This window comes from Hyperolius riggenbachi, chromosome 1 (genome assembly GCF_040937935.1).
Source record: "Hyperolius riggenbachi isolate aHypRig1 chromosome 1, aHypRig1.pri, whole genome shotgun sequence".
In the NCBI taxonomy this organism is placed as follows: Eukaryota; Metazoa; Chordata; class Amphibia; order Anura; family Hyperoliidae; genus Hyperolius; species Hyperolius riggenbachi.
The window spans coordinates 505,490,955-505,518,709 of record NC_090646.1 but is presented as its reverse complement, the minus strand read 5'-3'; the positions used below and the strand labels follow the sequence as shown (position 1 = coordinate 505,518,709).

The window sequence follows — 27,755 nt, the reverse complement described above, 5'->3', positions numbered from 1 at the left end:
GCAGTGTCTGCTCTCACCTGCTGGTGGCAGTATGCTCCTGGTCTGCATAAAAGAACCTTCACTATCCACCAGCAGAACGCTGTACTGTTTTAACACAGATCTGTAATTTCCTTTTGGACCTGCGGGTGGTGCCAGGAGCACAGCTCTATGACAGCACATATCACCATGTGCTTGCCACCAATTATGCAAAGTATCTCACTGGTACTTTTATAAGGACTGACTCCCTCACCAATTTGCCAGATTTTTTTTTTTTTATTCTTTCTGCTGTTACCGTATTCCTGTTTTGTTTTTTTGCTGTGGTTGTTGCTCTGCTTGCCTTTTTGACTTTATTTATGTACCTGACTTGCCCTTTGCTGATTATTTTTTACTTTAACCATTTGTAAATATTGTATATTGTGTTATGTCTTTTTCGTTGGTTAGGCTGGGTGCACACTAGGGCTAATCACTGGCATTTTGCATTACACTTGTAATGTCTTTCTATGGGCTGCAGAAGAATCTGCATTCATTTGTGCTTTACAATTTATTGTTCTGTTGCGGTCATTTATAAAAATGCACACACAAAAATGCATTTCCATACTGAAAAATCACACCTGGAAAATGCAATCACAGTTGAAAGCCACAGTTTTGCATGCGCAAACTAGTATGCACCCAGTCTTATGTATATGAGTATGACATTTGCTGTATTTCCTACTTGTACAGTATATTATCAACTCTTCACCAATAAATACTGTATTACCTTTTTTCACTATTCTCAGTATTTGCTGCAAACTGTGGTCACCAGTAAGTTCCCTGCGCAATGTCATATCAATGATACTAGAAAAACAAGACTACTCTGACATCAAACCTGCACTAAGCAAATTACACTGCGTGTTCTAGAATTTGGACTGGTCTTAATGTTAGGTTTTTGGAAACATGATACAAACATAATGTGACACGTCAGTAATACAAATTTCTTTGCTAAGGGGCAATGCTGGTAGGTACTTGCAAGAGTTGAGGTACAACCTGTGCATGGCAATAGCGTGGATACATTTTTCCTAAGCAGCAGGGGAAGATTAACAACTGGTTCATAAGGACAACTGACTACATGTTCATTGTCTACCAGATGCACCTGTAGAACTGCCAGATGTTTGTAGGTGTGCAGTACTGGCAGTGAAGCAGTGCTGGAACAGTGCGACCAGAAGATGATTGATACAGTGCCTGTGCGCCGTACGGCAGCCTCTGATGCAAAGTGCAGTCAGCACTGCCAATTGCTTACATTATGCAGCAAATAAATGGCAGTCGATGATCGTTGATCCACAATCCAGCCATCCATGTTAAATAGCTCTAAGTGAACTAATCACAATTTAATGAAATGAGGACTGAACATAAAAATGGAGTAAGAAAAATCTCTTTGCCGGTGCATACAAGCATGTAGACTCTGGAAATGATGTTCTGAGTGTGCTTTTCTTTTAACATTGCCTGCAGGTTTTCTGATGAACTCATATTCATTTGTCTGACAGGATTCCCTGAGCCTCAGACACAGGAAGTCTATGTGGTGGTTACAGCATGGTTTATTGGATTTGTTTTCAGGTGAAAATCATTATTCCACAACCAGCATGGGTTGCCAAGTGTGGATGGGTTGTTGGCCAGTCTAGCTCATTAAATCACTGCTCGAAAGCTGCTGGGTGGACTTCTGCCCACTTCCATTTGTAGTCAACCTATCAATTTACTTCATGCAGGGCTGAAAATTGCTCCGTAACAGCTTAGCAGTCTCTGACCTCTCGCCGGTGAAGAGAAGAATGCTGGGATGTGATCTGGAGCGTTTAACATGTCTGTAACAAACAACACAGGCTTCTTCCTAGAAGATGTACAATGCCTTTGACATGAGCAAAATGTGTTACATTTACCCAGGCCACCTATTACAGATTTGTTTCATTTCATTTTAATGTATATTCTTTGCCTCCTTTTTTGTACTGAATCACCCACTGGATGAATGGAAGTCCTGTAATCAGATGACTATATACGTTTATTACACTTAATTCTTGCCACAAGCACATCAAGTATATTCTAATCTTTGCATCTCTGAAATTGCATCTCATAATACTGTAATTACAGCCAATCTACACTTTTTTTTGGCAGATTACTGCGGGGAAGGCCAGTGCCACAATTAACTTCTCAAAGTGGGTGATTTAGTAATAAAGACGTGCAGTGCAGACTCAGAGCAAGGAAGTCATACTGCGGTGGATTTACTAAGTGAGGAGAAAGGCAAAGAATATAAGCAATACTGCAAACCTGGATTGGATTGTTGTTTTTTTTTTTATTTGTCAGCTAGGTGCAGAAAGTTGGCAGTCCACGCCTAGGTTATATCCAAACATGGGTGCTCAAGGCTTAGTAAATTAGCAGCTGTGCAACTGCATCTGCAACCTAGACTGCCAGGGATCTATTAAAGTTACAGGTTTCTGTGAGTGTTGCATGTTATTCTAATACCACAAACTGTAACGGCTCATACACACGCTTGACTAAAGTGGTCTGAGATGGCTGATAACGACCGCCTCAGTCTATATTTTTTTTTTACAGCAATGCCTTCTGTCACTACGGAGGGGCCTGGAGGGATGATGTCCAGTGCACAACGTAAGGAGGGAGGATGAGAACAATAATAGCGTCGGGCTGCCCTCAGCGAGACCATCCCTCATGCTGAATCTTTCTGCGATGTATTGGGCCACCATACACACTAGAGTCTAACCCGAGGTGATCTTTAGGTAAAACTCAGCTGAGGTGGCAGCAAAAGTGTGTACAAACCTTTAGGCTCCTTTCACATTATGGGCTTGATTCACTAAGACAAATAGCATGCCTTATTTGAGTTAACACTCCTTATCAGAGATAACACGTCTTATCAGAGTAGCACAGCGAGCACTACGAACCAGCAGGGGCTCAGGGCAGGACAAGTGGAGCTCTCCCCATTGCCAATTAGCAGGCATAAGTTCATAGCGCTCGCTATGCTACTCTGATAAGGCATGTTACCTTTGATAAGGCGTGTTATCTCTGATAAGGAGTGTTAACTCGGATAAGGCATGCTATTTGAATCAAGCCCTATGTCCATTGTGCTGCAGTGCAATATAATCATGCAATGCAATTATATTTTTCTGGCACTTTCACACTAGCATGTTTGCGGTACTGTGTCACACATGCGTCACACATTCAGTCGAGGTAATGCATGTAGTATATAACCTGGCAATACACGCGGTTATAAATGCAGTGCAAACATAAGTTTATGGATTGTATGCAGCACTGCATGTATCAGGATGTACGATTTTCCATCATCATTGTGTTGCGATCCTATTGTTTTGGATGCACAACGGATAGAATGTGAAAGTAGCCTTAAGGTGCTACTTTGACTTATGTCACCACTTGGGTGACATCGATGGGCCGGGCTGCACAGACGCGAGACAGCTGTGAAGCTGATGACGTGCTCTGTTGCTATGTGGGGGGTGCAAAACAGAATATTATATATATATATATATATATATATATACACACATATACACACTTTTTTTAAGGCACTTTTTCATTTTAATATCATTTTTTTTATTTTGAGTCTAATCCAAGGCTAGTTTTTTTTTGTCATTGCTCTGACTGCTCTGCTCTGATATTTCACTTATTATTTCTCAGTCCACAGTCCCCACAGTCTATGGGAAGCTTTACAAACTCAGGTTTTATCACAGCCTACATCCCAGCCAGGGACATTTCAGTTCATTTCCTGTATCTGTGACACTCCTGAGCTTCTTTGTAAATTATCCATATGGATAAAAGGGAGAATACAGATGACCTGAGACAGAAATAGATGAAATGAGTCAGCAACCAGAGTTATTATCAGATACAAAGATAAATAGTCCTGGTTCTTGTCACTGAAATTGTCATTATTTAATGTGCTTTACTGAAAAGCTGCTGCAGAGTTAGAACAGAACGTCCCTGCTGCAGCACACTCTAATACTGTATGTAGTGGTGCTAAAGGCATTGTCAATAGAGCATCCAATGTACAAAAGGCTATAAAAAGTATTGGCCAAGTGGCAGCTGGAGGCTACTAACAATGACAATCAGGTTGCATCTTCTCTCTGCCCGCATTTCAGTTACATACAATATCATAATGTGCTGCTGGCGGGTCAGGCTGACCCTGTAGCAAATACTATACTTTGTGTAAGCACACTGACAAAAAAAAAAAAAAGAATCATTTCGGCAATGCAATTAAACGAAGTATTTAGCAATAAGCATTTTTTTCAGCTTGAGTAATATTTTTCCATGGAACTGCTCGTTGTGGGAAGTACATTCTAAAGCCCAGAACCAAAGCCTGAACCTCTTAGCAGGTGGACCAGAAGGTAATGCCACTAGGCACTTGTTGCTGGAAATCCAAAGCAAAGCTCTCCAAATTCCAATATGGACAGAAAATTGATCAACCACACTGCTGAGATCCTTGCTAAACAGAGAATGGCGCATCTTTCCTCTTTTTTAAAATGTACCTGAGACAACATGTGACATGAGGAGATAAACATGTCACGTGTATGTAGAGTGCAAAACATATTAATAACCAGGCTGTTTTATTTGCTTTATTTTGCTGCCTGAAAGAGTTACCGGTAATTTCTAGGCATGCAAGTGACAGCTTCTGTCTTGTCAGTAGCTTGTCAATATAGTATACATCACTGATAAGCACATTACAGCCATAAAAGTTTTCTTGGCAGAATACAACTTCTGAGAGCAGGAGGGGGTAACATACTGTACATGACTATCAACCTTTTTCTAACTTTGGGACACTTATTAGGCTGCTACTGAGCAGAGGCAACTAAACATTTAATCTAGTTTGTAAATGATTAAATATCAAATAAAGCCATGGGATATCTAAAAAAAAGTCAGTTTTAGGAGTAGGAGCATAAAAACAATTGTTTATCTCAGTTTATTTTCACCTCTCTCTTTAAGCTATTACCTTGTGAGTCTATTGCTGTGTGAGCCCCGATGCAGTGTAGTCTGATTGCGGGGACTCACATTGCAATGGGTTGAAGTGATTAAAATTAGTGATGACTTCCCATAATTCTGACTTTCGTATCAGAATTTTGCAATATTCAGTTGATAGTCAGAATTTATAGAATTCCAAGGTGTAAGTTTTTAATGTGAAATTTTGTTTGTGTGATGGAGAACTTGTTTTTCACAGCGAAAACTGTCTGCTGAGCATGCTCAAAGGTCATGCATGAGAGGATTCTGTGTAAAATTGTAACCTATCGTGAGCATATTTTTATTAATTCATAATCATATATTAGCAATAAATTACAATTTTCCAATGCAAACTTGAAATTTGGGATTCGTTTGGAATCCCTTGCAAAAGTTCGGAGTTTAGAAATTCTGTCCATCTTTAATTATGATCCCCAAAGGATTCCCCTATAACACAAGGTGGGTGACATATACCCCACCATATGAAGAAATAATATTACAGTTAAGTATAGGGAGGTCATTGCTATCTTAATACCACAATGTAAAACAGTTTATGAGAGCATTATCAAACAACTGTTATACTTTGTACTGAGTACAGCTCAATAAAAATAAAATGTATGTTTGAGTTAATATATTAACTTAGTATTATGAAGATTATATGGGGGTTAACACGCTGCGATTCTCAATGCCAAGTCCCAATTTTCATGCAAGATCCCTACAGTATACCTAAAAATATGATAGCAAATCTGTGCTTGTAACCAATGGCACAAGAGTGGTTGGATGACTTAGCCCTAGTTTGGCCTCCCATGTTTTTCATGCAAACAATATTAAACTTGCATTGTAAGTCTGTATGTTTTGCAGTAAATATAGTAAAGTACATAGTTGGCTGCATGCTGTAGCTCCTTGTTGACAGTAGAGTGTGAGTTGCTTCCCCAGCTCAAAGCCATTCCACTCACCCAGACTACTTCTTCCCACTTCTGAGAGAGATGGACTATTTGTGGCCAGCACTGTAACTGCAGTTTAGCTGTTTTCCCTGAATATTTAGTAACAAAGGGCCTTATGCAGCCTTATGCAGGGGGAGCACTGACCTCGACCCTTAGCAGATTACAGCGGTAATGTGCACTTTGCTATAGTAATTCACATTACGCCACGGGCTACCATAGCAATACGTGCCTTATTTCAGAAACGCACGTGACTCTGGGCTGACGATCAGTGCACTAGTAAAGGTAAAATGGTAGTGCGCTCCCTGCACATGCCAATTCTACCGGAGTTTACCTCAACAGGTCCAAAGTAGTTCCCACGCCCTCTCCAATCTGTTTGAAAAAGTCTTGAGTATCTCTGATCCTGCTCTGCACACAACAAGAAACAATTTCTCAAAGCTCTTTTAATAAGGTATACCTGGCCCAAGGCAAACCTACCAAGGGTAAGCATAGAGGTACAGTATGTTCATGATGGATCCAGATACCTCTCTGCTTTGTCCGTTCCTCTCTCCATTTACCCCGGTTCCCATAATCAATTAAACTTTTAACTAAAGTTGCATTTTCAAACAGAAAGAGGCAGGCTAGTAGTGATGTTCCCTCGTATCACCTCCTATTGCCCCCTCTTCCCTGCCCTATTCACCCCCCTTAAAGCGGTATTGTCACCATTATTATTAATATTTAGTATTTATATAGCGCCGACATCTTCCGCAGCGCTGTACATAGTATATAGTCTAGTCACTAACTGTCCCTCAAAGGAGCTCACAATCTAATCCCTACCAGAGTCCTATGTCTATGTATGTATCGTGTAGTGTATGTATTATAGTGTAGGGTCAATTTTAGGGGGGAGCCAATTAACTTATCTGTATGTTTTTGGGATGTGGGAGGAAACTGAAGTGCCCGGAGGAAACCCACACAGACACGGGGAGAACATACAAACTCCTTGCAGATGTTGACCTGGCTGGGATTCGAACCAGGGACCCAGCGCTGCAAGGAGAGAGTGCTAACCACTACGCCACCGTGCTACCCCACACCACTGTGCTGCACCATAAAAATCAAATTTCCACAGCAGCTGGTGTGAGTGTATTAAGTGATAAAGATGCTAATCCTGAATTCAAAACTTGCAAAACATTTTCTGCTGTTATGGTTTGTAGTTATCACATACTTTAGGAGCACTGGCGCTAGTGCCAAACAGTACCAAAGAGTTGAATGCTGGGAGTTCTCTTTATCTATAATATATTCCTCGTCTTCCATGTATTTCCCTATCTAGCTGCGTATCAGAAAAACCCTCTGATTACTTGTGTTTATAAGCAAGGCTGAGGTGAATCAGTGCTTGGATGTGTAAATAAAAAAAAGACAGTGCATTTGTTAGTATACACCTCAGTGCAGGGGCGTAGCAATAGGGGTTGCAGAGGTTGCGACCGCATCGGGGCCCTTGTGCCAGAGGGGGGCCCTGAAGGGCCCTCCCTCATCTACAGTATTAGCTCTCTATTGGTCCTGTGCTCATAATAATCACTTCTATAGATACTTTGAACAGCAGTAATCATTAACAAGCTGTTCCCCATCCCCTTCTTACACCTCTGACACTGTAGTTGCCATTGACAGGTTTTGGTGCGCCGTATCAATCGTTATGTATAAAGTGCTTGGGGGGTCCCATTGTAAAACTTGCATCGAGGCCCATAGCTCCTTAGCTATGCCACTGCCTCAGTGGGAGTGTCTGAAGACTCTGGGAGGAGGGCAGCTAATGAATACACAATGAGCAAGAGAAGGGAGGGGGGAAAACAAGAGTCAGGGAGGATAAGATGTCAGGATTAGCTTGGCAAGATGGCCACTGCCTAGAATAGGATTTTCTGCTTTTCATTTATAAAATTCACATGAATCATTACCTGGCTAGCACAATACATCTGTTATGTAAGTAGAAGTAGTATTTATCTACTTTTATATATGTGTTTTTTATGTCTAGGTTAGCATGGGTGTCGCTTGTTCTTTAAGGGGCAGGGAAAAAGAGAGTATGGAAAGGTGGTAAGAGGAAAAAATTCTTTACTTAAAATTTGACATTAACCAAAAGACCATTTTTTCATGTAGTGATTTTGTAGTAGTAATAGTGAAAGGAACGGACAATGCTCAGAGCTATGTGGATCCAACATGAATATTCCTCTATGCATACCTTATGTAGCTTTGCCTCGGGTCAGATGTACTTTAAACCAATGAGCATGGGGAGAAGGTGGGTAGGGTTAGGTACAGAGCTCTGTATTCACAGTAAAAGCCTTTCTGGCTACCTTGTGAGGGTGACGCTGGGCTAGGAGGAGGAATTTGGATATCTCCTGTTCAGCCAAACTACTGGAAGACTGCTTTGCACACTCAACCAGCAAGGTAATAAATTATCCATATTCCAAAAATGGCTCATTTGCCATGCACAGACCTATTGTTTATGATACATTCCACACAATATGCCAGGGTTGCCAAATCATCCCTTTCAATACTGACACCTCTAAGTTGTCCAAGTTCTGGGGCTATTTACAGAATCAAACTTGCCACCAGACCCATATAATTAATTGGGTCAGTAATTAAAGGCATGAGTTGGCAACACTGCAATGTGCATAAAAATCCAATCCACACAACTAGGGCTTTAAGTAACAGGTATGCTCAGAGAAGGTGTTGCTTATTCCTGTTACAAGAGATAGGTTACCTACCACAACACAGTCCAAGGGGGAATCAGAAAATAAAGACTTGCAGTGCACAAACATCCCCGATTTCCTGTGAGCACAAGCATATAAAGCTGGATATGTAATTACACAGTAGGAGGATGGTTTTTGTAAACTAATGTAATGTGACAATACTGCCTGGGTAATAAAGTTCTGAGTTGCCTGGAGTAAGGCATCTGTTAGCACATATTTGAATTATTCAGACCAAGTAAATCTGGGTCATTCTTTCTTCCTGCAGCACCTTGTAATCACCTTTAGGAAGAACATTTAAGGTTCCACCAATTAGCATTCGCTTAAACTGCATAATATAAATGCCAAAGTACATAAAATTTTATGTATAGCATTACAAAGGAAAAAGATCATGACACACTTTTATGTACTGTATATTCCCCTGTAAGTGTTCACAACTGTAATCCACTAATGTAACTTACACGTAAAGGAGGAATGAAATGTAGGAAACGACAGTTTTCTGGCTATTATGTAGACTTTTTGGCTTCAGCTGTGTTAAAATCACTCACCTGTAATAAGCATGCAGCTACTGGGCTCAGACAGTAATCTGAACACCTGTTCTGCTCACTCATTATGAGTCAGTGGGGTATATTCACTAAATGTCATTAAAATCGCGCACAACACTTTTATTGACACCCCGCTGAGTCTAAAGGTGCTAAAAGCAGCGGATTGACATAACAGTCACTTACTATCATTTTGAAGCAAAAAGTGATGGCACCCTCAATATTACTCCCTTTTAAAGAAAACCTGTACTGAAAATTAAAAGTCAAAATAACCATACACAAGTCATACTTACCTGCTGTGTAGTCTATTCATCAATCTCTTTCTCCTCTCCTGTGTCCTGTTTGTCCACTGTGATCAATGGAATTCTCCGTCCTCAATTTTGAAAATGGCCATTACCCCATAACAGCTTCCTGGTCAGCACACAGTTAAACTGTAATATCACTCACTTGAGTCATAGGGAAACATGGGCACATCAGTTCTCCTCTCAGCTGTAACTGACAGCAACTGATATATAACTTACAGCAACTGATATTTTTCAGTTCTGACAAAATGTTGTCAGAACTGGAAGGGATCATTGTCAGAAGAAAATGGTGAGCTTCTGAGAGGAACTGATGACAAGGCAACTATGTAATGTTCATTTGAAGTTACCTCATATGTTTATTTTAAATAATTTTACTCAGTACAGGTTCTCTTTAAGGTTTTAATTAAACGACTTGGAGACAGTACAGCACTATATTTACATTTTTTCTGCCACCAGTTTTGGCCAGAGGATGTAAATATTACCCCGCAGCACTGATGAACACAGCCTGTGCTCATCACCCCATGGGATAACTTTAGGACTAATCAGGGCATCACTCGTTGGTATCCTATAGCCCTCCTCTCGCCCCCACCCCAAAGAGATGAGCAATGGAGACGCAATGCTGGGTAAGCATTCGCTCACCTCTCCAGTACATCTGGCAGCCAACCTCCTGTAGTTGCATGTATCAGGTCACTGCCTTAATGAAGTCAGAGTCCAGGGTTGGGGGAGAAGTGAAAGCATACCCAGCATTGCTTGCTGTGGCCAATCTCTGCAGGGGGCATAAATGCTTTAACTTATTTAAGAGTTCTTTTCCCCATGGGCATGTATACTTTTGGTTACATTCCCCAGTATATCCTGCAGCCATCAAACACAGTGAACATGTCTCCCACCACCACGCACAAATTAAGGTCACAAAAGGTAATTTGTTCAAAAACTCTGGCAGTTTATCTCAATTAACATCTTGTAGCAATTTTCTGGCCAACTACAAAAGGTTAAATAATGGTTAAATACATGTGTGTAGACATTAGATAAGTGAGATGCCCATAGTTTATAAATGTGTGCAAATTGAATGCAAATTGTATGCGACATGGAATTGGGCCAATAAAATGCACTTAAAAGGTAAACTGTAGTGAAAGGTATACCAAGGCTCCCATTGTTATTTGCTTTTAAACAATGCCAGTGCCCCTCAGTCCTGCTGATGTCTTTGGCTTCGCAAGTGCCGTCAGTTGATTCGATGTGGTGGATCAACTCGGCCGAGGGAATGTGTTTTTCCCGCCCGCTCCATCATATGCCGCACCTCTTCTCCATAGCAACAGAAAGTGTTGCTAGTGTATAGAACATAACTTTGCCTAAACTGTCAGCCAAGGAATCCAAGCCCAATCCCTGCCGGGGCAACATTATTCATACAAGTACCCAATGAATATGATTTCTGCCATTTGGAGATGAGGTTGAAATATTCAGGCAGTTTGCATAAGTAGCTAAGAATAGGAATGACCTGAGCAAAATAATAATGCTAATATAAAGTCTAATGAGAGAGCCTGAATTTCAGAAATGACACAGAAATTTAAAAGACTAAAAACAAATGATTAGAACCGTCAGTTGGCTACAGAACACAGTAGGGGTGTGTGAATCAGAAGACTTCCTGACATAGCAGGAATCTGCATATATTCTGGCAAGTATACCAGTTTTCTATGCATATCAGCTGTATATTTTGAATATTTATCCTTTTACGTAGGGCTAGTATTTATCGTCACTTCATTATATTGCAAAAGTGCAGGTCAGAAAGTAACTACATGGCAGCTTATTACAATATCAAGCGTGAAACAGTTTTTTTTTTAATGTTATAATTTAAAAGTATAAATGACTAAAGAAGAACAAAATGTACTTTAAAGAGTAACTGTCAGGCTGCAAAAGCTAATTTAAACCTCTATTCTCCTGTGTTAAACAGTTTAGAAGGAAGCCAAAAAGGCAATACTGCAGTTAAAAATCTCTCTTACTTTAGATGTTTGCTGACAGCAAGGCTCCGTATTCCCAGGCTCCTAAGGAGGACGCAAGCCGAATAACAGATACTGCAAAGCATTCTGGGGCCCTCCCCTGGCTGCTAGTGAGGCTCAAGTTTCAACAGCATGTAACAGTCTAGCTCACAGCACTAATAAATCTCGGGCAGAGTACACTGCAGGAGTCCGCTATTGTTCCTAGCCACATGGCTAATTAATATTCACTGCACAGTAGTGTTATTCATTACCAGTGTTTGTGAGAGTGGAATCATCAGGAAGCAGGCAGGACATGACAACACATTTGGCTTCATAGGAGACAGACAAACATGGAACCTGCCATGAGCTGTCAGGAGCATCAATCTCTGCAAATACTATATAAAAATTATGTGAAGTACAAACATGGACAGTGAAATGCATATGTAATGTAAGTACAGCCAATCTTTAGCTACTGATATATGTGTTTATTTTCTCTGAGACCCTATACCTAACAGCTCCTCTTTAAACACCCATTCAATGATAACACGGAAAAATGGGCTCGAAAAAAACACTTCTATTTGTGTACATATTTATGGAAAAATAAAAAATTATCCCCTATTCCCAAACTAATGAAGGACAACAAAATGTGTATATTAGAATATAAACAGAGGAAAGATCATGGAACTTTACAAGGAAAACATAAGGAAACCTGTAGAGATATATCACAACTAATCTATATTGACACGTGCTTCCGAATGAAAATAAATACACGGCGCCTTTTTTTGTAGTTTATACTCTAATATCCAAATTTGTTTTTGTTTCACACATTCAATCATTCTAAAATGCATTTTTACAAATGTGATTATAAGGCTGATTATGTACAGCACTGTAATAGTGTGGGGATCGCATTTGGAATTCTGATTTCTCATTTTAGTATTGCAAAAGCGATTAGGCAGCACTTTACAGAGTGTACAGGACTGTTCACATCTGTCTCTGCCCTCAAAGGAGCTTGCAATCTAATTTCCATTACATACAACAGGGACAATTCATTTAGCAGCATATGTTTGGAGGGAAACCGGTATACTCCGAGGATCCCAGCACTGACAAGGGTGAAACATTCAAACCTTAGCTATATCACCCATACTGAAATACAAATGAAGGGCCATAGAGCTGCAAGGCAGGCGTGCTAACCATTTAGCCACTGTGAAGATTATGGGTTTAGGACAACTAGGGAATATTTTTATTTAATATGCAAATTACATGACTGGCTTTTCCAGGCTAAGTCTGATTCAACGGTCTGTTAAACCTTTACTAAATCACTATTAAGAAAAAATAAAGCATGCTAGCAGAATTATAATAACAAAGAGACAACCTTTTCCATGGCACATAAATAAGGTGTTTTCACAAGGTGTAATAAAGTCACCCAGGACGCACCGTCACGCCAGTGGGCCTTTTAGATCAGTTTTGCATTTAAATGGAATTGTCAGTATGGTGTGCACTTGGGTGCAATTTCTGCAAAACGCATTGATAGTTATACACATGGAAGGCTGTGCTGTACGTGTTAAATGCCAGCAAAGCATTTCAGCACCAATTTGCAGAGAACAGCTCCCTTATTACATGAATAGCTAACTCAACTGACATTTCCACCACAAATAACGCTTTTCCTGACAGACATGTAACAGACTGTATCCCAAACTCACACTGAAATGGAACGTTGATCTATATCCACAAGCATATACTACATTTTTGGAGGTTAATTACTGAAAAGAACTAGGTGGCTACAAAATACAGTAGCAAATAAGACTTTATAATTAGAACAGTAATCTGTTGAATACTGGTGATTAGTTGCTGTGGTTGTTGCATGTGTCCTATTTTTCTATGATGGTCAATGCAGTTATCTCCAATGCAATGCATGCACAAAGCTAGGGAATGCACATCTCTCTGAACTAAAAAGCAGTCCCCACCTTACCAATCATCCAGAGCTTCGTTCCAAACACCTTTCCTGTCCATGTCTCCCGGTAGCGATCCTGCACAAGGGTAATCCCACAATGCTGCTTCATGGATGCCACACTATGACCGTCACTGCTATGCAAACACGAGCCTCACACACGCTGCATTTCTAGCATGTAGAATATTTTACTAGTTGGCATGAAACTAGGTCAGCCGATGCTCTGAGAGATTTTTTTTTTTTTGCCAGGCTAGGAAGAAACGTGTAAAATGCCCAGAGAGACAATATCTGCTCAAAACCTTGCGACAGAGAGGTTTTATTTAGAAACATTTACATTTTAAAAAATCCATGTCTACGATGAGATACTCCTACTGCTATTTCTGTTGGAATGAACACACCTCAATACAGGAAAAGAGCAGTCTCTGAAATATACTTAGAAAAAAAAAAGAGGTCTGTCATATCAAAAGCTAAAATCCATTCTGGCATATGGTCTTTGGGATGTGGAGAAATTGGCTTGCGAGGACCCTTTGGCATCAGGTGGTTTACTGTTCTGCACTGCTTACTTGCCTGGCAGCTTAGAGTCTAACGTAAAAGGTCCTCCTGGCAAAATCTGCGCTTTACTGATTATGAGGCTGCTGTGGATTAGAGTACAAATGCTAATTTCTACCTTCCAGATATTGTCTCAAATGTATACGTTAATCCCCATATGGCTTGTCAGCAATCATTACTGCTTTAGTTATAAGACAATTTAATGATGATGTTCATATTTTTTTCTTTTGATTAAAATCAAACTTGAACTGAAGTTTCCTTTTCTTGATCGTATGTCTATCATGCTCCACACACACAGATAACAGGTTTTACCAGGGAAGACTGTCACTTTGCTGACCAGAGCTGCATAATGGGCTTGCTTTTTTGCAAATTCTGAAAATGACATAACCTGCATTTACAACAGACACTAGAGGGTTATCTTGTCCTCTAGGCTCCACTGATAGGAATGTATTTACACTTCCAAAGCCCATTATGTTCTAGTAGTTAGTCAGTCCTGTGGCATTCATAGCTCATGGTTATATAGTCATTATCTCCTGTAAGGAGTGTAATATAAGGAAACAAGTGTGTGTGTGTGTGTGTGTGCGTGTGCGTGTGCGTGTGCGCGTTCCTTTGTGAGGGAAACCCCCATCACTTTTATTGCAAATATGTTCCTGAATATAGATAAACTTTAAAGAGTACCTAAAGTGAAAATCGACAGAACCTGTAATGACAGGCTCTTTCTGCATAATGGAGTATTGTGAGGTTTGCGGGGCAAAATACTCACCTGTCCTGACGTCACCCATCCAGGCAGGTGATCGCTTTGCAGAACTGGCCCAGGCAATTTTTTTTCAAATCGCCATCAGGGCTCTGTGCACGCCTACCTGCATGGCCAAGGCCCGCCCCTAGCTTGGCTGCCACCTATCAGAGTGTGGCAACATTATATAAGGTGCCCCAAACTTAAAGGACAGCTGAAGTGACTTAAAAAAATGAAACTTAGATACTTACCTCAGTAGTGGGAAGCCTCCCCTGAGGGAGGTTCGTAAATGGAGTGCATTTTGAGGGAAGTGAGAATTCCCTCATCCATGGAGGAAGGGGGGCTGCTCTCTAGAGCCCCCTCGTCTATCCATGTACCTCCATCTTGCTTCTTCTTCTACCGCAGAGGAAGCAGTTCAATGCAGCTGGGGTGCATGTCCTCAATCACTGCAATGCATGCTGGGATACAGTCTATTAATGGGATTACATCTCACTGCTGGAAGATGTAGTCACATTAATGTAGTCACATTCAGATCAGAAAAATGAACTTATTGATCATCTCTGCTGGGGACAAGGATGGTGCACAATTGTGTAATAAAACTGTCATTTTATCCTGATTTCCTGCATTTTCAGAATGCTTGCAGATTGGACAGTTTACTACATTACAGAGAGCACTAAAATATACACATTTCTCATTTGGAATACATTAGTATTACGCTTCCAAGACTTTTTAGACATCCAGAGCAGGCTGCAAACTGAAATGGAATGATGATGTTTACAATATTAAATTACAAAGGAGGAATTTCACTTGAACTGCGCCCCGGACTAGTTGATTTGGGAAACTGGTTATATGCAGTAGACATCCACCTGCCACAAATCTCACTGATCTGAATCAAATCCTAGTTTAGGTGAGCCAACTCACTAATCTTTAGCTCCATAGAATACAGCCTGTTTACATTATTGCTAAGCAATAGCACGCATATACAGTATGTGTAAATCACATGTGTAACTTATTTATCGATTTTAGTTATTTCCTTTCCTGAAATAATAACGTTCCCTCAGCATTAGGTTCTGTTAGAGAACAGATGATAATGGAGAGAACACAGTGAAATCAGGTCTGTTTGCTGTCATAGCTTGACAGCAATATGATAAAGTAAGATGGATCTGTGCAGAACCCTAGTGGTGCAGTCACTAACAGTCACCGATTCCGCTGGCAAACAATTCAGGCTTTGGAGCAGAAACTATTAAAGGGTCTGTTTATTTGTATGTCATGCAAGCAGGCATAAAACACAAAAGGAAAGAGCTTTGCAGTAGATGTGAATGGATGGAAATGTTGCAGTGTCAGCTCCTCCCACCCATGAGTCTTTGGCTTATGAGACAGTGACTGCTACTGCCTAGCATGATGTGCAATGACCCACTGGATCTCAAGGCTCTCTGCACATCAGGAGCAGTTATTGCCTCCATTGAAATGAGTAGGAAATAGTGCATTTCCACACTCGCCACCTTATTCATCACCAGATATCGCAATGCTCTGTAGGCCGCCCACTCACATCATATATTTAAACAGAATCTGCTATTGTCATGTAATTTGATGATTGTTTGACATGGTTTAATACTGGATACATAGATAGGCTCCCATGTATTGTACAAAGTATAAAACAAATATTTCATTTATTTCTATTTCATGTATTTTGTATTTATAGTAAATAGCCCTGAAATCTTCTGCAGTGCTTATATAGACTAATATTAGACTAACAATCTCATTCCCATCATAGTCATATGTACAACGAAGGCAGATTTTCTTGGGGAAGCTAATTTATCTGTATGCTTTTAGGATACAGGAGAACACCAGGGTGCCTGTGGAAAAGCAAGCAAACATAGGGGAGAACATATCCATTCCATGAAAAAGAGTCCTGGGACTAGAGATGGTGGCGAACTGCTATGGGCAGCCTGGCCCTGTACTAATTCCGGGCTGCAACGTCCCACAGTAATACGCATGCCCTGGGCGCCTGTGGCCCTCACGCTGCGTGACATCAAGCTCATGCACAAAGGCACGCAATCAAGGACGCAAACCGCCAGGCCAGGGCATGCGTACTAAAGAATGCGTCTGGGCCAGGGCATGCGTACTACTGCTGGACATTGAGATCTGGAAGTAGTACTGGGCCAGGCTGCCCCTAGCTTTGCGGCGAGCAGTTTGCCTACATGCAGGCGAGCTGCTTGCATACATCACTACCCGGGACCCAGTACTGCCAAGCGACAGTGCTAGCTACTATGCCCAAGCCCGGATTTACATCACAGGAGCCTATAGGCACAGATGTCCCGGCACTCTAAACTTCACCCTCCATGAACTTACAAACACCGACCGAAACCGCACTGCTGGCCCCGCTGTCACTTCCCCCTTAGTTCCCTTGCCCAACATAAGTAGCTACAGGTCCCCCTTAGTGTTAGGTAGCCAGAGCTATCCTCAGTATTAAGTAGCTAGAGGTGCCCCTGACTTAAGAAAGATCTGGCCACTGGAATGCAGAGACCCAGTTGAATAACCCCCCATTTGCACTTTGCTAGGGACTCTGCATAGGTAAGGCAGCAGAGAGGCCCTTGGGTAGGGGAGTGAGCGGCCTTTCCATCTTCAGGCACCTGTAGGCATGTGTCTACATGCCTTATAGGAAATCTAGACTATACCACTGTCTCACCCTAAATATGAAACCAAACTTCTCACCAGAGTAATTGAACCCTTGTCTAGCAATGCAGGCCTTGAGGGAGGAGCGAGAGACAGACAGACATTTAGGGCATGTGCACAACTGTGCAGTGCTGTCAACTTTGAGGCAGGGAACACACTTGGCAGTTTTCTTACGCGTTTTCTGCACTGAAAATCTGAGAAGTCATGTTAATCAATGGGCTAGTTCACACTTAATGTGTGTAAGAAAAAAAACTGACATTCTGCATCATGAGTCTGCACATTTTGTCAGTTTTCTGTATCAATTACATTGGCTGCTGTGGAAAAACGAGCACATTTTCCTGCATAGAAACATACTTGGTGTGCAGAAAACCTACGCAGAAAAACGCATGCAGAAAACTGAAAGACAAGTGTGTTCCCTGCCTTAGGCAGAGCAAAGTCCACAGACTGACATTTATGTGCATGCCACTGCCTTGTGTCGCTGTGTGATGCATTATCACTTAGCAGAGAACATTTGTACCTATGAAGCATGCATTTATCGATCTATTTTATGATGTGTGCGCTGAAACAAGCACAAATGCGCATGGTCTACGTAAGAAAAATGCATTATTGTACACATTAAGTGTGCACAAGCCCCTAAGTGTAAAAATCCCCAAACTTCATGAATAATAATCTGCAGAAAGTAATTCTGTACATTTGCACAAGCTACAAATGGACATCTGTTCGATATTTCTGTTCCCCGCATTGCTTTGTAACTGCAGTGGTAATATTCGCTATTTACTTGCAGATGTAACTGAAAATGGAAACACTTGTTCTCGTGTTCTTTCTACACTGTAACTCTGAAAAGAGAGATCTAGTGGTATTCCAGGGAAAATTGCAAAAGCAGCAAATAAGTGTATGTATTAATTTTACACCCATTATAAAGATCTCTTCCTGAATACAGCAAAGCTAATTACAGCTTCCATGCTCTAAGCCCACTTTTAGACTATGAAATGCAATTATTTTGCCGTTACGTATAATAGCTATATAATTATATACCCTTACACTGCTACGGCTTGTGATCTGAAATAGAAATGTACAGAAAAATCAGTGTACCAATTAGTCTCAATTTTCCATCATTTGTGGGCACATATATTTATATACACAAAAAGAGGGGAATGAAGGGGGAAGAGGCAGGGTGTCGAGGATGTGGCATATAAGCATGATATTCATTGGGGAAACAAAACAAAATATAAAAAGGAACAAGTCCATGATTTGTTCACTTCCAACTCCCTACCCTTCTTCCAACGTGAAACATAAGAAAAGGGATAAACTGTTCCCTAGTGTTACTGCATAGCTCCCAACCGTCCCTCTTTTGGAGGGACAGTCCCTTTATGGAAGCCCTGTCCCTTTGTCCTACTCATTTGTCCCTCTTTCTATGTAAATAGATCTATATTTTTCTACAAAACATGTGTTTGAGTCTAAACTTTATTCCCATCCTTTAAATTGATATATTACTAATTTTAAAATGTTAATATGAAGGAAAATGAACCAGGATAGAAAGGACCAGTGTGGTTTGAATTAGAAAACAACATATTTTTCTTATTAAATCTTTATGATATGTGTGACTAGGGGTGTGATGGGGGCGTGATTAGGGATGTGGCGGGGGAGTGGCTTAAGTGTCCCTCTTTCTCATCTCAAAAAGTTGGGAGGTATGTTACTGTGTAAAGTGTAATGCCCTTATGATATTACTAAATACATGGCATGCTGGCCATGATGATCAAGAGACAGGCAGCCTATTGGGCCAATCAAAGTGCGGGGATCGCGTCCTTTAAGTTACTGGACCCGCTGGGGCTCAGGGGGGGACGAGTCGAGTGCTCCTTATTGCCAATTAGCTGCCGTAAGTTCATAGCGCTCGCTATGCACAACTCTGACTACATTTGAGAAGGCACGCTATGCTGCCACTAGCGCGCATAGCGTGCATTAAAGAGACACTGAAGCGAATACATTTTGCCCTTTTTACCTTATTATTCGCTTTAGTAGTCTTCAGCACAGGTAACCACCCCATCCCCGCTGCAAAACGAGGGCTGCAGTGAACTGTGTAGTGATACCATCTTTGACCTGGAGACAGTCCGCAATTAAACTGCAGTTACACAGAAGAAATAATTGTATGCAAGTACTTGTACTCCTGCCTAAATTAAGTCTACCTAAGGAAATTAAAATGAAAAAAAAAAAAAACAACAACTAGATTCTTACCTTCTGGATCCTGCAGAGACTTTCCATGTCCTCCTGGCCTCCCAACGTTATTGCACAGACACCAGCTCGGATGTACTGCGCCTGCACAGTTTAGTCTATGGCGGGACCGCATCCTCCAGAAGCCACTCTGAGCAGCAATCTTCTGGGTCGGGCCGCTGCGATATTCCCAGGAGCCGTGCACATATGTCTGTGTGCATGGCTCAAACAGGCTGTAGACACGAGCTCAGCTCTTCCCTCTTCTTATGGTCTCAGACAGCGCCAAAAGTGGGTACTGCAGGCACATTGATTGCAATACAATTCAGCAGCCAATTAGATGCTGGGATTTGTGGTTCCCTGATGCTTTCTGCTTATTTAAGCCTGCTCTGTTCAATGTTTCATTGCCCGTTATAACAATATCAACCTTGTGCTACTCTGTTGGGTGTGAGATTTGTGGATTGTTCATGTACAACCTTGCTTTTCCTCTTGACCCGGGTATACGGATTGCTGTCTGGATTGACCTTTGGAGCTGAACTTGATCTGATATTGCCACGTCCTTTGGTGCCGTATGTTTCTAATCTATCATGTATAACCACTGGATTGTTACTGGATTTGTGATTTTGTACTATATTTGGATTACCTGATGCTGATCTGGACTTGACCTGGTTTAATATTCCTGCCTGCGTCTGTGTAGTGTGGTTCTGATGGTACCATTGCCCTACGGCCTTCATTCCCTATACCTGTGTGTTACTGAAGTCAGGCGCTACTTGTCTCCTGTTCAAGTGGGGATGCGCCACACAAGGGGAAAATTGCAGAGGTAGATTGGGGCATCGAAACTAATATAAGGCGTTGGATCTGATGATTCTAACATGTCTTATTCCTTTTTGGGACTACTTGCATGTATGGCATGCTTAATAACTACATGCAGGTTTAAATGATGTTTAAATGATGAGATTGTAAGAGGCATCTCTAAACCTTCAGCTTGCTTTTCTTCTAGAATCCTCCAGGCTAACAATTTAATACCGGCATCTAGAATTTATTAATATATTCAGTGGAATATATTTTTCATTTTACCAGTGTAGTGTCCTAGATCCTTAGTTGTCCTGCAACCTCAAAGCATAATGGACCCACCTCCATGTTTACAAGTTGATAAAGTTTTGTTTTTTTCCTCCAAACTTACTTTACGGACTGTGGCTAAATAACTTTATTCCAAAAGGCCTCTGGGCAGTTTAGATGCTATTTTGCATATTTTTAGGACAAAGAGGTTTCTGATGAGGCCTCAGGTAAGACTTCCTTCTTATGGGTGATCTTCCCAAGTTATGTTTATACACACTAATGCTACTTTATAGAATGCTGTAGCTTCATTCCTGTGGCAAACAAACCCTCTTGCAGGTTCTTTGCAGTTGCATTAAGGTTTTGCATTGCCTTTCTGGGCAGCCTACAAGTTGTTCTCTCTGAAAGTATTCTTGTTCTTCCAGAACTTGCCTGAACTTCCACATTTCTCCTTGAGGACATTACAGACAGTGATCATTGCAAACTGAAACCAATTAGCAGTTTATATAGAATTTCCCCAGTTTGTAATGATTAAGTGCCATCTTTCAGATGCTTACTTAGTTGCTTAGGAAGAGTCTATAGTTGGTGAGGGACAGTCCAGAGATTGAAGTGGCAGAAAATGCAGAAACTCTGCAGATGTCAATGGTTGGGTCAGGATAGCTACTACTAGTTATTAATGCATTATAAGGTAATTAGGGCCAGGGCCTTTATCACTGGGCAGGTGGAAGGGTGTCCAACAGTACAATTTAGTTAGTTTCATTAGCGGTTACTGCCACAGCTGTTTACTGCTTATAATTTACTACACTAACATATTCATTTTCATGTCATGCAAATGAACACTTGTGTATTACAGTTGAAAAAAAAGTTACATAGTGATCTTCTTTCTTCAAGCCAAACTATAAAAGTAGTAAAAAAAGAAAAACTAGAAAAACTAACGTTGGATATATGCACCCTCACCACCAGTGCTGGGACGAGGTTTTCCGGCAACAGAGCAGAGATCCCAAAGTGCGTTCCCCCCCCCGGAAAGTAAACAAGCCAACCTTAGTGTTCCACTGGGGGGGGGGGGGGGGGGAGCTGGTATAATAGGCATTACTTACCTATGGCTCCTGTGGCCTCTTACCCATATGGTGGTGGCGGATGGCAGTGGGGGCGGTGGTTGTGGGGCTGGAGACTTCCGTTACTGTAGGCAATATCGGTTCCGGGCAGGGAAGGGAGGCAGGCGGTGGCCAGCCAGGAATGAGAAATCCGCCCTCAGGGTGCAGCGCTCTGAGGCTGGTGCCTCATCTGCCTCTGCCTCGGCCCGGCCCTGGCCAGGACTGCACATTCACAGTAGTCTGTAACTCAGCCGAGTCATAGACTTTACAGGGCTGGCAACACCGCAACCGAGGGAACTGGGAAGATGTCGAGGGAGCTAAACACACACACTGTATACACAAACACATTGTACACACACTGTACACATACACACACACTGTACATATATACACACTGTATACACACACACACAAACTGTATACACACTGTACAAATACACACACTGTACACACACACTGTACACATACACACACACTGTACACATACACACACTGTACACACACACTGTACACATACACACTGTACACATACACACACTGTACACACACACTGTACACATACACACTGTACACATACACACACACACACACTGTATAAACACTGTACACACACTGTACACATACACACACACTGTACACACACACACACTGTACACATACACACACTGTACACACACTGTACACATACACACTGTACACATACACACACACTGTATAAACACTGTACACACACTGTACACATACACACACTGTACACATACACACACACACTGTACACATACACAGTACACACCCCCCCCCCACACACACAGTACCCCCCCCCCCCCCCCCCCGTCCAGTCCAGCTATCTGACACACAGGCAACTCTGCAGGAAGCCAACAGCCAGTTCCATTACAGCAGAAGTCGGCTTCCTGCTGTTGCCTAGCAACCTAATGCACACAGCCGTGCCTGTCACCTCTTTGATGACAGCGCGGCTGTTACAGCTCAGCCAGGGCAAATCGGAATGCTCCTTGCCAGACAGGAGGGGGAATGGGGGATATATTATCAGGGGACTTGGGGAGATTAGTTTAGTGGCTAGTGGGGGAGATTGCAGAGCAGAAGGGGAGAAGGCAAATGAATAGGGCGAGCGGGGAAAGTGCAGAGGAATGCGCCCTCTAGTGGAAGCGCTCAGAGGCTGCAGCCTGTCCGGCCTCTGCCTTGTCCCGGCCCAGCTCACCACTCTCTCTTGCTAATTTTGGTGTGAAACCAGCTGTCCCAATTCTTAAGCTAATTATTAAATATTACTGCTGCATACTTATTGATTGAAATGTGCAAGGCATCTAGAAAATATCCAATTATAATTTTTATTGATGTATAAAACGCCAACCTATTCCATGAGGCTATGCAAAGTAAGAAACAAATAAATTGTACCCAAACTCTGCGAATCACTGGTATCTCTGTCGCTACTTGGATGCGCCACCACTCCGACAATAACCAGAGTTCGGCTATAAAATAGCCAAACTCCAGCACCCCCACTCCCAAATTGTCCAGTTAGCGCTGCCATAGCTGTAGTTTAGGTTACGGTCTATGGCAGGCCTTAAGTTTCCAGGCATGCCCAAATTTCCTGCCTCTGTTCCATATAGGAACTGTATAGTGTAGAGGGAACATGTAGGGCCCGGTTCAGACTTGCGTTTAAAAACAGTCCGTTCGCGGAACAGAATGTATACTGTACAAACAGAACGGATGCGAATGGATCCAATGTTAACCTATGGAACTGTTCACATGCGTCCATCTGAATGGATCCGGTATATCTGTTCCACGGAACGGACTGCAAGTTTCCTCCCTGCAGCAATTTTCTGAACCGCTGAGCCCAGCAGACCAGAAGTGGAAGCTGAAGCCCTGTATTGGGAGTAATGAGAGAACGAGAACGTTCTAGTAAAGAAACGGCCCGTTGTAACGGCAAAAATTCAATGGGGGTGGGGGTCTGGGGGGGGGAGGGGGCGTAATGTGTGGACACTTCACTGGGCATAGGGGGGTTTGGGGGGGGATGTGGGGACGCTCCACTGGGGGAGGGGTCTGGGGGGATGCTAAATTGTACCTGAGCGGACGGTTGAGGGAGTGAGGGTTTCTTACCCAGGCTTCCGTCTTCTCCCCTTGCGTCCAACGTCGCATCATGTGACTACCACGCTTCCCCCTTCATGTTGAAGGAGGAAGCTTGGTAGTCACGTGACATGACTTGGTACGCAAGAGGAAGAGACAGAAGCCTTGGTAAGAAACCCTCCCTCTCTCCCCCGCCCGCTCAGCAGACGGAGTGAAAACAGATCCAATCTACTAGTGATCAGATCAGTTTGCCAGTGTGGACCAAGCCTATTGATCTGTGGAAGCGGATACCGGATCCGCTTTACCGGATCCATTTGGCTTTAAAATACCAGTGTGAATAGGGCCTATGTGTGTTGGACTTCTATAACAATCATCAATATAAACAATGAGATGCAATACTAGTCTATGAATAAAAGTCCTTGCAGATTGGCTTGTGACTAGCAGCCAGTCATATCTTCATCTTTTATTGAAGGAAGTACTGATAAACTGCTAAAGATTTTGTAGCTAAAACATTTAAACACCAATGTCTACCATGTTTTAATATACTACAGTTCTAGCATGTCACAATTATGTTCTTATGTGCTGCTTAGACATCTTACAAATCCGTGTAAAAACAGAAATAAGTCATAAATCACAAAAAAAATTCTATATTCATTATGAGGCTAATGAAAGTGAACAAATAATAATATTCCCTACACATTTTCTAAGACATAATTAGCTTATTCCTGAAAATGTAAATAGCTTATTTATAATTTGCCATTACGTCAACACTAATATACAGTACATATTCAATTAAACCAAAAGCTATCACAATAATCTAAAACAATTCCAATACACTTAAATAACACATTATACACTTGGTTTTGTACAAGATACAGCGGCATAAACATAACAGAGGCCAGTATAATTAAATCATTTTAAACTCCAGCTAATTAGATACTGCGCTGTATAGGCAAGGCGGTTATTAATTAACAGATGACAAGTCATATTCAGCAAGTCCACACTCTGGACAACAACTTTCTCATTAGCAAGCCATGATGATAAATATTTAAACATTAATTGTTACAAATTCAGCAAAGTTTAATGTCTGGCCTGCTATGCAGATCCCTTGCAAGCAACAATATCACAAGGAAATATAGGAGTCATTATTTAAATATCACAATTCCCACATGTGGAATTTCACTTGCTAAACTCCTGACATACAGGTGTTTATAATAGTTAATAGTCCGTAAAAGTGCAGATGTGTAGCACTGTGTAAGTGTGTATACGAACTCAATACCTAGGGAAAATTCTAATAATATTGAGGAACAGCTTCAAATGGACTTACATGGCAAACAGAGCGTTGCATTTACATATCCATCTTCATTTCTGATCCTCATTACCCCAGACCAGATAGACATCCCGGCAACTACATGGCATGTGTACAGATTAGAATGAATGTTCCTGCTAGTTCTGACCTTTCAGTCCCAGCTGCAAGGCAGAGCTGGATACCCAGTGGGATTTCATAGGAGGAGAGCAGAATCCAATTCCCTCCCTCTGCACACAGAAGGAGGAATCCAGGAGAGCACCCATTCAATTACAAGAGGATGACAATCACTGCTATTTACATGAGCGTGGCTGTGCTCAGCTGGTGTCAATCTAGTTTTTGTCCTGAATTTTCCACACACACACTATCACTATATTAAGACTTCATGCCTCGAATTTGGCAACTTACAGTGGGTTGCAAAAGTATTCGGCCCTCTTAAAGTTTTCCACATTTTGTCATATTACTGCCACAAACATGAATCAATTTTATTGGAATTCCGCATGTAAGACGAAAATCATACATGATTCCAAACATTGTTTACAAATAAATAACTGCACAGTGGTGTGTGCATAATTATTTGGACCTCTTTGATCTGAGTGCAGTCAGTTGCCTATAGACGTTGCCTGATGAGTGCTAATGACTAAATAGAGTGCACCTGTGTGTAATCTAATGTCAGTACAAATACAGCTGCTCTGTGAGGGCCTCAGAGGTTGTCTAAGAGAATATTGGGAGCAACAACATTGTGAAGTCCAAAGAACACACCAGACAGGTCAGGGATCAAGTTATTGAGAAATTTAAAGCAGGCTTAGGCTACAAAAAGATTTCCAAAGCCTTGAACATCCCACGGAGCACTGTTCAAGTGATCATTCAGAAATGGAAGGAGTATGGCACAACTGTAAACCTACCAAGACAAGGCCATCCACCTAAACTCACAGGCCGAACAAGGAGAGCGCTGATCAGAAATGCAGTCAAGAGGCCCATGGTGACTCTGGATGAGCTGCAGAGATCTACAGCTCAGGTGGGAGGCTCTGTCCATAGGACAACTATTAGTCATGCACTGTACAAAGTTGGCCTTTATGGAAGAGTGGCAAGAAGAAAGGCATTGTTAACAGAAAGCATAAGAAGTCCCGTTTGCAGTTTGCCACAAGCCATGTGGGGGACACAGCAACCACGTGGAAGAAGGTGCTCTGGTCAGAAGAGACCAAAATGGAACTTTTTGGCCAAAATGCAAAACGCTATGTGTGGCGGAAAACTAACACTGCACATCACTCTGAACACACCATCCCCACTGTCAAATATTGTGGTGGCAGTATTATGCTCGGGGGGGTGCATCTCTTCAGCAGGGACAGGGTAGCTGGTCAGAGTTGATGGGAAGATGGATGGAGCCAAATACAGGGCAAACTTGGAAGAAAACCTCTTGGAGACTGCAAAAGACTTGAGACTGGGGTGGAGGTTTACCTTCCAGCAGGACAACGGCCCTAAACATAAAGCCAGGGCAACAATGGAATGGTTTAAAACAAAACATATCTATGTGTTAGAATGGCCCAGTCAAAGTCCAAATCTAAATCCAATCGAGAATCTGTGGCAAGATCTGAAAACTGCTGTTCACAAACGCTGTCCATCTAATCTGACTGAGCTGGAGCTGTTTTGCAAAGAAGAATGGGCAAGGATTTCAGTCTTTAGATGTGCAAAGCTGGTAGAGACATACCCTAAAAGACTGGCAGCTGTAATTACAGCAAAAGGTGGTTCTACAAAGTATTGACTCAGGGGGCCGAATAATTATGCACACTCCACTTTGCAGTTATTTATTTGTAAAAAATGTTTGGAATCATGTATGATTTTCGTTCCACTTCTCACGTGTACACCACTTTGTGTTGGTCTTACATGCGGAATTCCAATAAAATTGATGCATGTTTGTGGCAGTAATGTGACAAAATGTGGAAAACTTTAAGGGGGCCGAATACTTTTGCAACCCACTGTATAAAAAATAAAAAAATATTACAATGCAATAATAAACAGAGCAATGATGGGATACTATGCAATTAAAGTGAACCTATCTATAAAACAATGTAAAACAAATCAGTTCCCAGGAAGAAAAAACATACAAACACGTGAAATCTCTTCCTTTATTCTTCAGGCCCCTTTCACACTCGGATGTTTTCCTTGCCAGGGTTGTAGCAATAGGGTTTGCAGAGGTTGCAACCGCATCGGGGCCCTGAGGTCCCTCCCTCAACTGCAGTATTAGCGCTCTATTGGTCCCGCGCTCATAATAATCACTTCTATGAATACTTTGAATAGTGGTAATTATTAACAAACTGTTCCCCATTCTCTTCTTGCACCTCTGACACTGTAGTTGCCATTGGCAGGTTTTGGTGCGCCATATCAATTGTTATATATAGAGTGCTTGGGGGGCCCCATTGTAAAACTTGCATCGGGGGCCACAGCTCCTTAGCTACGCCACTGTTCCTTGCATTGCGTAACCCTTTCTTACCTCAGGCTAACGCTAAAACAATGAAAACATATGGGGCATTTCATACCTACTACGCCAGAAGTATAGGATATGAAGCGACGACAACAGCGCGTTATCGGCGACCACCCTTGGCGACCGGAAGTCATGTAAATCTATGGAGCTGCAGATATTTTAAACTGTTTGGCATTCGCATTCACGTCACGCATGCGCAGAAACT

General features: G+C 41.8%; 1 protein-coding gene across 19 annotated transcripts in view; it reads right to left on the bottom strand.

Moving 5' to 3' along the window:
- The window catches only part of RIMBP2 (RIMS binding protein 2), a 591,563-nt gene that overhangs the window by 277,405 nt on the left and 286,403 nt on the right, over positions 1-27,755 (bottom strand). Inside the window, exon 1 of one of the 19 annotated variants that reach the window (XM_068243551.1) lies at positions 25,090-25,196. The exons of the other annotated variants lie outside the window; for them this stretch is intronic. Within the exon in view, the coding sequence (XP_068099652.1) occupies positions 25,090-25,110 (21 nt within the window). The 5' untranslated portion in view covers positions 25,111-25,196. Of the gene's footprint in view, positions 1-25,089; positions 25,197-27,755 lie in introns of those variants that run through there. 19 annotated transcript variants of the gene reach the window in all.